The sequence below is a fragment of the Agelaius phoeniceus genome, chromosome 2, assembly GCF_051311805.1.
Source record: "Agelaius phoeniceus isolate bAgePho1 chromosome 2, bAgePho1.hap1, whole genome shotgun sequence".
NCBI lineage: Eukaryota > Metazoa > Chordata > Aves > Passeriformes > Icteridae > Agelaius > Agelaius phoeniceus.
In genome coordinates, this window is record NC_135266.1 from 87,825,723 (window position 1) to 87,838,652 (window position 12,930).

Genomic DNA, 12,930 nt, shown 5'->3' on the forward strand with positions numbered 1-12,930 from the left:
TGATTCATGTTTTGGCACAAAATCAAGAGGCTGGAAGATGTTTCTCTCTAGTTGGCCAATATGGTGGTTTCAAGTCACTGCCTCCTATAATTCCATAGGGATTATTGTAGGCTTTTGAGCTGAAGAAAGAAATAAATTCCTCTTCTACTTATTTTTTTCACTCTGTTCTGAGGCACCCTCTCTTGGGTATTTCCTTACCATGAGGTCTATGAGCACTTGTTTTTATCTCTTGCTTTATATTGTGACTTGGGTAGCCTAAACATCTACAGCTGGGCAGTTTTGGGTGGCCATGCTGAGAGGTGTTTCCTACTAAGTGAGGGTTAGTACATCATGCTTGGTCTTATGTCCATGCTATGGAACTGCAAACATGTGGGCCATGGTCAGACCTATGGATGGAAGTTTTTGAAGTTCCTATTCAGAGGATAATTCCTTCTTTCTTGGTCTGGTCAAATCTGTTTTACCTGGTTTTCATGGGAATTTTGGGTTAACTTTGCATGACGTAGAAGAGTGCAAGACAGTTCTATAGCCTCTCTAGACCTTCCCTTGCTTCAAGGCAGATTTGTACACATACACCTGGTACTGCCATGGGAAATAATGGCAGACTGGACATAGAGAGAAGGTGTTACAAAATTAAGAGACACCAAAACCAAGCATGCCAAGCAGTCAAGTAGCAGACTATCTGTAGGATAGACATTCTTTTGAGATTTCAGTCAGATAGGTTTAAAGGAAGGCTGTGAAATTTTTTTGAGGGTACAGTAGGTGACTCTCTGGGGGGCTGAATTATCACAAAGTTGCGAGTACGTAAACATGGGATATTTGAATCTGGCATCCTGTGATGCTCTGGGACAAGCAGCATCTTTTCAACTCCAGTGGAGTACTCATCGTTTCCAAAAAATCAGAAAGGATAATAGGTTATACTAAACTACCAGACACAAGCCTGACCTGGACTAAATCTCAGATGCATTTTGCAGAGCACTGGAAAAATATTTAAGACTAGGAAAAATTCAATGGCTAATGAAATTCAGAAAGGAAAAAAACCCAACCAACCAACCAAACCAAACCAAACTAACCAACCAACAAAAAAAAACCAAACCCAAACTAGAACAAAACCTAGAGCCAGGCTGATTTTCATTTGCCATTCCAAGGAGATCAGTGACATTCTTGGTCTACTGAATTTCCTACTTTCACCACCCTGGTTCAGAAATTCTTTTCTCCGGTACTGAATACAATATTTGAAAACATCAGAAGTCCTCTATCCCAGCAGGTAGTTTTATTCAGAAACTTTCAATTTAAATTATTTATGGAAAGTTAACTGGAAGGAAAAAATTAATACAATTCAGCCAAGATACATATTGTTGATTCTCCCAAAGGCTTTTAACCATTAACCCAGTACCTAGGTAAAGAGCATATGAGAGTTTTTGATTTTTGACATAAACCCAAATCCCTTACCTAGTATGAATTCATTAAGTCTTAATCCAGGAGGCTTGATAGGTATTCTAGCCCACTACCACTCACAGTGATAAGTGCAACCTGATGTGTGACATCACTGAACACTGAAGATGCAGCCAGGAATAGGTGAGAGTGTTGGGGCCCTCTCATCCTCACATGCAAGAGGATCAGCCCTGGAGGAAGCACTGAGATCCTTGTTTGAAGATAAATGGGTGAGAAGCAGCAAAGGATGCTCAAAGAATCCATCTCCCAACCCCAAGTGAGAAATACCTCTTTATGAGCCAGGAAAAAGACACTCATTAGGACAAAAGGGTTTTTTTTCCTTCTACCCTTCTAGTACAAGGTTGTCATTGCTTTGTCATTGCTTTGTTGGAGCACCCTGGTAGGATGGAACTGTAGAGAGTCTCTCGTGTTGCTGTTGCTGCTGATGTGTCTTTCTGAGGAGAAAATTGAAAGCATTTCCACTTGGGCTCCTATCTGAAGTGTGTCAAATGTGCTTTTAAATCAAAACTAAAAGAGCTTGTGGACCAAACAGCAGTGAAAAACTCTTGTTGTCCTCCCATAGCTGGAATTATACAACAGCATAAAAATATTTCCTAAATAAATTTTATATGACATTTTACAAGAGCTTTTCAAGGAAATCAAAGCATCCTCTGTCTCATAGGCTTGATCATGCAATGTCAGGACAGATGCGTTTTGCTTCACACTCAATCCCTTCTTTTCAAACTATTTCTGACCACCTAACACAACAGCAAAATGAAGACAAGGAAGTATTCTGATCATGGCTGTGACATAATGACAATTAGAAAGAAGACTTTTTCTCTGAAATCTGATGGAGGATGAGAAAGGGAATGAAAGTTGGTGACTCATCTCCCTTTCAACAAGACTGTTTGACTTGTGATGTGATTGCACTAGCTTTTCTATTTAAACAAGCTCTTCCTGAGCATGCTGAAGTTTCTGGGAGAATTGACTGGAATATTACAGAATTTGTGCTAATAGCAAGAAACCCTAAATGCAGTGTACAGAAAGGAAGCGAAGTCAGAACTTCACAATTTTTCTCCTGCTGGTTTGCAAACAAGGTGATGGGGAGAGAGGGCCTTGGAAAAGTAACAGCTGTCTCCAAAAAGAGGGGTTTTGCCTGAGGCTGGGATGGATAGTGCAGAACCAGACATTTGTGAGTTCAGGAGATGTGCAGGTTCTGTTTACACTGGATCTTTCTTTTTGCTGTTGTGCAGCGGTTGGAAGTCAAATCACTGCCAAACAGTTTTTTGATACTTGTGTGGGCAGTGTGTGGAGGTGGACCTCAGGCAGTCTAATAGTGTGCTTGATTACCAAATACCCTGACCCACCTTCTGTGGGTCACAAGCTGCTGCAGTGTTGTGCAGACACAGGCAGCAACATCTTCCACCCCACTGTGGGTGAAGTCCTGCTGGGTGGACTCAAAAACCAAACCCCTGATGCTCACCCCTGTGTGGCTGAATTTTGTTACCACTTCCATAAAGGATCTGAACACAAAGATTTCTTTTATCCCTGCAACAGGCAGGATTTAATCTTATTAAAAGTTATTTATGTCCATCTGATCTGGTCACCTTGCCTGTCTTTTAAGAGTCAGTGCAGAGAAATAGACATTTCTTGGTGTTGATCTTCTTCTGCTTTGGGATAAACTCCTGCTGTGGTCCAGCAGCACCAGCTTCCCTCCACTGGCTCAGAATAGAACCCAAGATATTTGGCTTAGATGGAGACATCTCTATTGCAGATAAAAAAAATTCCAGGGAGCTAAATCTCACCTGAGTTGTAGATTCTCAGAAGCAGTCATTCCTTATTGAACCCATCAGAATTATATTTTCCTGGCTTCCCTGTCCTTGGGACCCAGCCCTTAAGGCACCATCACTCTTGAGGAAGTTTATAAACAGGGGTCAATGTTTAAAAACAAGAAACATGTTCTCAGAGATAATAATTTAGATAAAGCATGGGAGGACAACTTGTCTAGGCATTTCCATTTGTAGAGCAGAACTGGCCAAAGACCTGAAACTTCACTCTAATCTCCCTCAGGAAAGGCTGTTAAAATTGTGTTCAGCATTCAGAGACAACTGGCTTTCTCCAGGGACTGTTAAATAGATTTCCACCAGGAAATGTGCCCACAGCTTAGTGAGCTGAGAGCTTCTGAAAGAAACAACCCTGGAAGACCAAAAGGCACTGAAGCAGGAACTAAACTAACAAAATGCAAGGTCTTCACTGCTGTTTTGTTCTGTTCCTCCCTGTAATGAATGTGGGCAGGGATCAGTGGAATAATGGAATCATTCTCCCAGGATTCATCTTATTAAATTGATTCTGGAAACAGCCTTGATAAAGATATAGTTTGTACTCCTCAATCAACAAAGTCATTCATCTTGTCCTGGCAAAAGTGTCTAAGAGTGCCAAGAGCCCTCTAGACACTTAAAATTTAATTAGCTGACCTCATCCTTTGCAGTAAGTTGAGTGGTACAAGAGAAGAATTAATAAGGCCAGAACCAGGACCATATTTGTTTTCCTTTCTCTCACCAGAAGACACTTACCTTTTCTTTAGTCTCTATTACAGTCTGTTCTTTATTTCAGATGAAACTGTACTGGTTCTTTCTCTAATGGCCTACCTGTTCACTGCAGGTATAGAGCTCATGGGTTACTCCCAGAAGAAATTGCAGAGTTCAAAAGGAGGAAAACTGAAAAACTCCTTGGCAAAAGAGCCTAGATCTGAGGTAGTAGCTGTAGGACAGTCCCCATGTAGCTCTGCTGTTTAGTGTCTGCTTGTGTATTGTTTGACTGCATTTTACTGGTTTTTCTTCCCCTTTCCTTCTATTTTTCTCCTTTTAATTTTTTTAAAGTATGTGTTATTATTCTAACATGTCTCATTCAAGAGGTGCTTGGAACAGCAGCAAAGGTGTAGCCTTGTTAGGTGATTTCCTAGTGAATTTATAACCTAGTATCCTAATAATTCCTGAACAACATAGAGCATTACTAGGGTTATCTGCAGTGTATTACCAATCCACTCTATGTTGATGTTCATGGTGCCAGGAAGAGCCCAGTACATGGTAAACACAGACATAAAACTGGAGTTCAAGCCTGGAAAAATCCACATTACCTACTGTTGCTTTTGTAATGTATATCGCCTGCCTAGTGTAATTCCATACCTCATGACAGTAACAGGATGCAGCTTTGATATTCATCCTTATGATACTGATGGGTACAAGAGATAATGGATTTATGGTTTGGGTGGAATTTGGAAGTCACATGGAATATGACAGCCTGACCTGATCAAGTAGGTGTTATCAGAGCAAGACTGGCATAGAATCATGCACAGCCACATTTGCGCAAGTGTGATGTCGCCTGAAAATTATATATGAGCTGGGATTTTTGATAATATCTCTAAAAACAGCAGTAATGCTTCTGCTTAACTTCTCTGGATTAGTGTGCATTTCATGTCCACTCCCCTAACAAAGGAGGGGTGGATGAAAGCTCAAAGTACCTAGATATAGGCAGGTTACAAACCCCTAAGACACACCATATCAGGCTGATAGCTTGCTATGAAGACTAAAGTTCCATCCAATTTTCTCACAAGGATAAAACCCAGAAGATAACTGTTGGCTGTGTTCCTTCTTCCCAAACACATATTTTAAAGATTCAGGGTGTGTTACCAGGCCGCTTTATCTCTCTTAACTGATATTTAAATTTTTGTCTGAATTTCTCCCTATCAAGGACTTAAGGGCAGAAAACCCTCATTAAAAACATAAAATAAACAAAATTATTTGAATATGGGACGCAATCTGAAGAGACCTGCATAAGCACTACCATATATGAACCCCCACTGCTAAATACAAGTTCTGAGGCACAGTAGACCACCCTGCTGATTTATACCTAGGAGTACAAGCTAATCCTCCAAGGCCAGAGGCAAAGAGGATCTCACACTTGGGTTAGCCCTGCTTGACAAAACCTGCACATATACTGGTGTATAAGTTCCTAGTACATCTATAACCCACAGACACAGACTTCCACACTGAAGCAGGCTGATCAGCAATACATATTATGGAGAACAGAAGATCCTCATTAGGCAATTTGGCTTAGTCCATTGGAAATAGCAGAAAAATCAATAAGACATGCATACCTGGATCTTTTCAATGGCCCTAGTTCAATCCTTCTTGTGTGCAGAAAGCTTTCAGTGGAGGCAATTAAGTCCTCAACAGCCACTTATTCCCACATGCCTGCTTGGTGGTTTAGTGATGTTTCCAGCTAATCTATCTCAGAGGCTTCTGATGAAAGGGACTATGTTGCCAATAACCTTGTTTTTCCTTGATGGAAATAAAGGAACATTATACAAGGATCTCAGATGTAGTGATCTATGGTCCATTCATACAATTTATGGTCCTTTTAGTCTGGGACCCTAAAAGGCTAAGAGTCCCACAGGGCTCTTGCTGCAGTACAATAGGGATGCCCATCTTGGAGTAATTATGTATTTTGTAGTATTCATCTGGCCTGAAGTCTAGAGGAAGGTCAAGACTGCTTCTCCTGCTCAGGAGTCAATCCTTTAACCTTGAAAGGGTGGTGATGGACTCTGCTGTCCTTGTTGTATTCTTGATTTCAAAGAGAAGTGATGGTTCTGGCTGGATCTTGATAAAACCACTCAGCAAAACATGAGTAACACCGGAGTGCACCTCCAGTTACCTGAAGATAAAACTCTGTGCTATATCATTAGTGACCCTTATCTTTTGTCCTGTGGTAGGGTCTGTGACCTTAACATGGAGCTTCTAACCCACTCATGCAAGTGGGATTCAGCTCAAAGCACCATGGCTGTCACAGACACTTATGTAAGGCTGGTAGATTAAACAACAGCTGAAGACTATGCAGGATGAACCATGGCATCAAATGCTGCTGGACAATATCCTCAGGCAGATGAATCCCATCCATAGCATCTTACAACACTTCTGAAAAGGAGAAAGGGATTTCTCTCTTTAACTTCAAAACACAGCAGAGAACTGTGTCACAGAGAGGTCAGTGACTCCTAGGATCCATTGATAGGTCTCAGTTTGTAGGTGAGACTTAGACCCCATGTAAGTCAGTCAGAATTCATTCTGGAGTTCTCAGGGGTGAGATTTCACCTGTGTGATTGGTAATGGCTGTATTTGTGGAGGAACCCACTGTACATGTATCTTAGTACAATCTGTACTGCTCTGCTGACTTCTAGATGTGTAAGCATACAGGTAGTGTATCCTTCATGGACAAAAGCACCAGCCTGGGATTACCCAAAAGTACCAAGGCTCAATATTTCAAGTTATTTTGTCTCCTTTTTCTTGTTGTTGTTTTGTTTTGTTTTGTTTTGTTTTGTTTTTTGTTCCTCAAGGATTTGCCTCTACTTGCATTCTGACCCCTCATCCTATGAACTCTGCTTAGTGACAGGAGATCCCTTGACATTCTTTCTTGTTCAGGAAATACCCAAATAATTGCAGCTTGCTGGCCAAACCATTGGCTAGCAAGATGCAGCTGATAAGATCATATAACAAAAGGATAGCTTGGGTTGGAAGGGACCTTTCAAGGTCATTTAGTCCAATACCCCTTGCAATGAGCATCCTCATCATAAAAAATTTCTTCCTTATATCTAATCTAAATCTATCCTGTTTTAGTTTAAAAACATTACCCTTTGTATTATTTCTACAGGATACCTGCTTCATGTAGTTGGTTTTTAACCTATATTTCTACTCTAAAGTAATTGCACATTCATTGCACACAGTGATGCTGTGTACAGTTTAAACCATACATTTATGTATATATACAACTATTTATTAGCTATTTCTTTCTAATCTCTATATAATAGTAATGGTGTTATCAGTAGGGATTAGCATTTAGCTTTTTTTAGTTTAAAACAGCTGGAATGATATTTTCTTCTATTATACACAGTAAATCTTATTCCATATGATGCTTTATCCATGACATGCCAGTTGTAGATTTGAGACCTTCCTAAAGCCCTGAAATTTGCTGAGCTTTTGGCCTCTTACAAGTCCTTGGTGTTTGTTTTATCTCTGAGAGCTCCATTATGCTATAATGAATTTGCAACCCACCAACAGATGGTGGCCCAGAAGCTGGGCTTGACGAACCCTTCAAGTATTGCAGCAAAAGATCCACTTCAACTCCACCATTTAACATTTCTGCTTTGGCTGACACAAAATGATGCTAAATGAAAAGTCATGCCTTGGTGAGGCAGGGTTGCTAACTCCTCTTTTTTTTTCTGTTTCACAGCTGGCCAGATGTACTGACCAGGAAATTGAAATCTGTCCTGAGGGACACAAAGAAGAAACTAAGAAAGCAAAGAGCTGGGAAGCATGAAGGAGAAATAAGTTTTGAAGAGGATGAAATCTGAGAAGGACATGACAAAGAACTAGTAAGATCAGGAGGGACCCCGTGAAGCCAGACCAACAGAGCTCACAGTCTCCATTTAGTTCCCAGCTGGCCCAAAGCAGTTTAAGTAATGAAGCTCTTAGATCTTGCAGAGGGTGAACCTGAGCAGGCAGATGAATCCTGACCATCATCTCTTGTGAAACTGGGCACCATCTCAGAGCTGTTTATGTGTGTGGGTTTGGGAGGGGTGCACTGGGGAGGAAAGTGAGGGTGATAATGATGGTAGCTCCCACTCTTCATGAGCAACTGTCACGAGGATGAACTCAAAAAATATTTTAGCTGCGTCTGCATGGCGGCACTAAAAAGTCCAGCTGCCCCTGGGCCTGAATTCAAACAAATCAATTCAAACAAATAATGCCAAATGCTAAAATGGTTCAACTGTTTTACGTTAAGTAGTTGTTTTCCTGTTGTTATTGTGGGAAGGTCTGGTTTCATGAAAATTAGTGCAATTGAGAAAAAAATGTTTTGGACAACAGCAAGGAATATTTTTACTCCCCCACAGAAATTTTGAATCAAAATGTTCTGTTCCTGTATGTCAGCTTAAGCTGAAATATTTTCTTTCAAATTGACATTTCAGCTGCAAATGCCAATTTAATGCTATTTTCAAAATGAAATAACAGTTTTGAATTGAAACAGTTTGGTATGAATCAATATTTGTTTCAAATGCCAAAATGAGATTCTGCTCAAAATGTCAAAATATGTCATATTCGCAAATCCCAATCTAAATTTCAGGAACTCATTTTTTTTGCTGTATACACACATATATACAGGATATCTAAAACATGTTAAGCTTTTCATCCCAAATCTGGATAAAAATGGAATGCTTTGATATTGCAAAACTGAGATGCAGTTCCATTAGTTGAGTAGTACTAATAAAATATGAACGTTTTTTCCTGCAAAAGTGCAGCTGAGGGAATGAAGAAAACATCATTAAAGCAGTGCAAAGCCTAAAACCCATCGCTCTTTTCCTCTCCAATCTCCAAGTGGTCTCTAAGGCACTTGTCTATAAAGTAAACCTCCCTGTGGGTAAAAGGTTTTCTGTAAAGGGTAAACATTTGGCCTGTAGGCACTTCCACCAGAGCACACTTCCTCAAAGTCAAATAATTTTGGTTTCGGGCCCTTCTTCTTCCAAGTTTTTTACTGCTGCTCAACATCTGGCTCCTAACAACCTTCTGGGAATTGTTCTCTCTTCTGCAAGGCTGAAGAGAAGAGTGAGTATGGTAATGTAATCAATCAATATTGCCACCAGAAGGTGTTAACTGAGAACAATGAGACCTTTCTCAAGCTCAATTTGAACTCTTCTCACCAGACCAATCAAAACAGATTTCTACCATTCAGATAATAAATAAGAATCAGCAAACACTTGGCCAACTTTCATTAGATATTGAAAATATCATTATGAAACAAAGTGACTCTGACTTCACAGAGTTAAGGAACACAGTATTTTCACAATTAATTCACTGTATCAAGTATAAAACATGCACTGTCAAAGTAAGATCTGGTTAAAGTATAAATATCTAAAAAGCAAAAACTGAAGGGAAATTCATTAATGCTCTTTAATAATGAGCTTTTACTCCGTGACACCTGGTTTTGTGAAAGAAGCTTTTGCTTTTTTAGTGATGAGTTAATATTCCATGTGGGAGAAGTTGGCCCTTGAAAGACATCTGTCAAAAAGCTCATACAACACTCAAGCTGTCAAACAGGGATTAGGAAAGCCTTCACTTTCTGCCCTGTGCTCACCTTCTGTTTGACAATTCATACAGAAAAAAAGTCCTATGGAAGAGACATGGGGCAGGTAGTTCTGACACAATATGCCTCCAAGTGCATTTCCAGAGAAGAATGTTAGCTGGATTGGTCTGTGCAAACATGGGTTTGAAATCAAACAACTTCTGCATAATTTATGTCTTTTCCATTATTTTCCCATATTAAAAAGCCCATCTATCATTGCTATCCTGTTGCATAGCAGAGTGGGTCATATCAATCTGAATTTTCCATGAAAATGATTGAAACAAGATTTCAACCCACACTTCTGCACACAGTTTTGAATTCTTTCTTTAGCCTGTAGTCTTCTAAAAGAAACGACATTCTTTGAATTCCTTTTAAAAATTAAGATAGTAAATCTGTGGGAAAGGGTAGTAGAGAAGCAAAGTTCTAGTAACTGATGACTTTAGTAATCCCAGGATAATTCATTATTCTCTTTGAAGTCCGTGGTAATTTTTCCTCTTAATTTCAACAGGAAGAGGCCAAGGACTCATCCTTGGGTGTGATTACCTCTGCTGTTAGAAATATAAAACCCATATTTCTATTTTCCTGGTATTGTTCTGTTTAGAATGATTCAGGTTCATTTATGAGATTTCTTCCCATACTGTATCTTTTTTTTTTATTATTATTATTACTTTGCTTCCAAAGCTAGTGTCAGAACGTTGTAATGAGGAAGATGTGGGCTGGAAGCAGCAAATGGACATTTTTGTTACTCCACATCAGACTTCTCATGTGATTGTGGACAAGGCACTTGGTGGATTCTTAGGTAGGGAAGCACACATTGTAGTAACCATTATCAACAGAAACTTGCTATATGATTGCTAGAAATTTTACCACTAATGTTATAGAGTGAATTTTAATGTAATCATGCAAACCCACTGAGAGCTGGAGATGTATTTACATACAACAAACAGTATCTGAGTATAGTTTGCATTTCATACAGTATTTTTAGCAATTTATAGCATATGACAATAAAGATCCTTGAAGACCTATCCCTCCACCTGAAAATCTCATCCTAGTTTACATATTTACCTTCAGCTGACTTAGCTTACTTTTCATCTCCCTGTGAGGATAAGGCACCTATGGAGACTCTCTTTCACATATTCACTGGATTATACAGTAACTAAAAGCAGGTCTCAAGCTACACAAGCCAGTGGCAGGACAGTCAGGCAGAGAAGCTGTGAGATGCACAAAATCCAAGGAAGATATGGAGCAGCCACAGCATGGATGAGTGCCCAAACAGCTACAATGGCCCAGGTCTGGGAAAATTTCCCATGACAGGGCATGTTAATGTGAGGAGGGGTCAATACCACTCCCCACAGCATATTTCTCATTAAAAAAATGTGAGGATGCTCCTCTGGGGTTTTGAAATAAAGCCATGTGAATGCAGGAGTAGAGCTGAGGGTAAGTAATCCCAGGATAATTCTATGGTTCTATCCTTACACCCTCAATGAATCTGTCAAATAGATGCATGAGAGACAACACATCATCTGGCTCCTTTAAATCCACACAATGGATGTGGTCTGGCAAGGTCCTGTGCACAGGCAGACTCTTACCCACCTTCAGCTACCCACTCACACACAGTGGTCACCAGAGGGATGCATCACTGGTGGAGGTGGGCTAAGGGTTACCTGCTGCTCTAGCACACATCCTTTCATTCCCCTTCAGCCAGGCCTGAAAGGCCCAGTGTGGCACTCACCACCAGCCTCATCTGTGTTAAAAAGAATGGCTTGAGTCAGATCATGGAATTATAGCATAGAATCATTTAGGTTGGAAAAGACCTCTAAGGTCATCAAACCCACCCATTAACCCAACACTGCCAAATCCACCATTGAACCACGTCCCCAGGAGCCCCTCCACATGTCTTTTAAACACCTCCAGGGATGGGGACTCCACCTCTTCCCTGTTCCAATGCTTCAGTGAAGCAATTATTTCCTAATACACTACCTGAACCTCTCCTAGTGCAACTTGAGGCCATTTCCTCTTGTCCTATTGCTTTTTATCTGGGAGAAAAGGCTGACCCCCAGCCAGATATAGCCTCCTTTGAAGTAGTGGCAGAGAGTGATCAGAATAAAAGAATACATGGGAGAAGGCAGAGAAACTACAGCTCATCATGCACAAACAGAAGCTGTGTGAAATGGTGGTGCTAGAGAAAGCTTTTAGGGGTAAAACCCAGCCTGATTAAGAGCTATAGGATTGCTAGGTCAGCTGTAGGATACAGAGAGTTTTATGTACAGGGAGGTTGGGTTAGCACATGGAGTTGCTAACAGACCTCCCGAAATGAAGAGAGCCATTGCACTAAGGATTACTTCCAGACCCTGGATGATTGCAATCCTCTCCTCCAGCCTCCTGCAGCTGCAGCGTGAGCAGCAACACAAAGTGCTCCTAGGCCAGCAACTACTGAGACGAGTGAGCAAGGGGAGCTTTTCTGTATTTATCCCACACCAGGGTACTCCTCCAGCCTTTCTAAAATGACCAGAGGAGAGAGTTCTCTGAAGCAATTCAAACAGAATCCATGTTCTGTGCAGTGCAAGAAACACATAAAGCTTTTCCTTTGGTGCTCGTTACTTTACAGCTGTTGGTATTAAATTTCATTCACCAACTTCTTCCTCATTTACTAGAATTTCTCACAATCCTTCCCAAGCCTGACTTCACAATATTTGCAGATGTCAGCATCCTGTGGTTCTCCTTCCTTCCCTGAGCATCTCTCAATTCTGCTGAACAGCACAGGACCCAGTGGAGGCACTGTGAACAAAAGTTGTCACACGATGCATCCTGATAATGCAATTCTCTGCTTTGGTTCTTGACTCCACACCTGATTCTGTCCTGATCCATGACATTTCCCCTTCTCTTTGTCATTACTTGGTGCAAAGTGTCATCCTTTCCTGCACAGGACCTGTTGAGTCAAGAAAATTTTGTCAGATTCTCTTTTATTGACTGCTTTCACTGACACATTAAAATTCCTTTAATCAAAGGAATTAACCCTCCTTTTGCCATTTTTTGTTCTCAACTTGGGGTTGTCCAGAAGCCAGACTTGATAGCACAGACTTCAGACACACTTAAGGAAACAACAGATGATGAAAGTAAATACACTCATTTTCACAAATCTAGGTGTCTAAAACATGTTCATTAACATATACAGAGAAGCTCAGGCAAAACTGATCTGGAGCCAAGGACCAGTGCTGAAATATGTTATATCCACACAGGCCCAGTGCCCAGATGAAAAGTGAAAAACCATGCATGTATTCCCTGTTGGTATTAGTTGGTCTTGAACAGAAGGCATTTCTTAAGTGCTGG

The 12,930-nt window shown here is 40.6% G+C and overlaps 1 protein-coding gene across 1 annotated transcript in view; it reads left to right on the forward strand.

Annotated features, from left to right (window-relative positions):
- The window catches only part of GUCY2F (guanylate cyclase 2F, retinal), a 38,461-nt gene extending 30,102 nt beyond the window's left edge, over positions 1 to 8,359 (forward strand). Inside the window, exons 18-19 of the mRNA XM_077174707.1 lie at positions 2,217 to 2,219; positions 7,714 to 8,359. Of these exons, the coding sequence (XP_077030822.1) occupies positions 2,217 to 2,219; positions 7,714 to 7,834 (124 nt within the window). The 3' untranslated portion in view covers positions 7,835 to 8,359. The remainder of the gene's footprint in view (positions 1 to 2,216; positions 2,220 to 7,713) is intronic.
- The last annotated feature ends 4,571 nt before the right edge of the window (positions 8,360 to 12,930 follow it).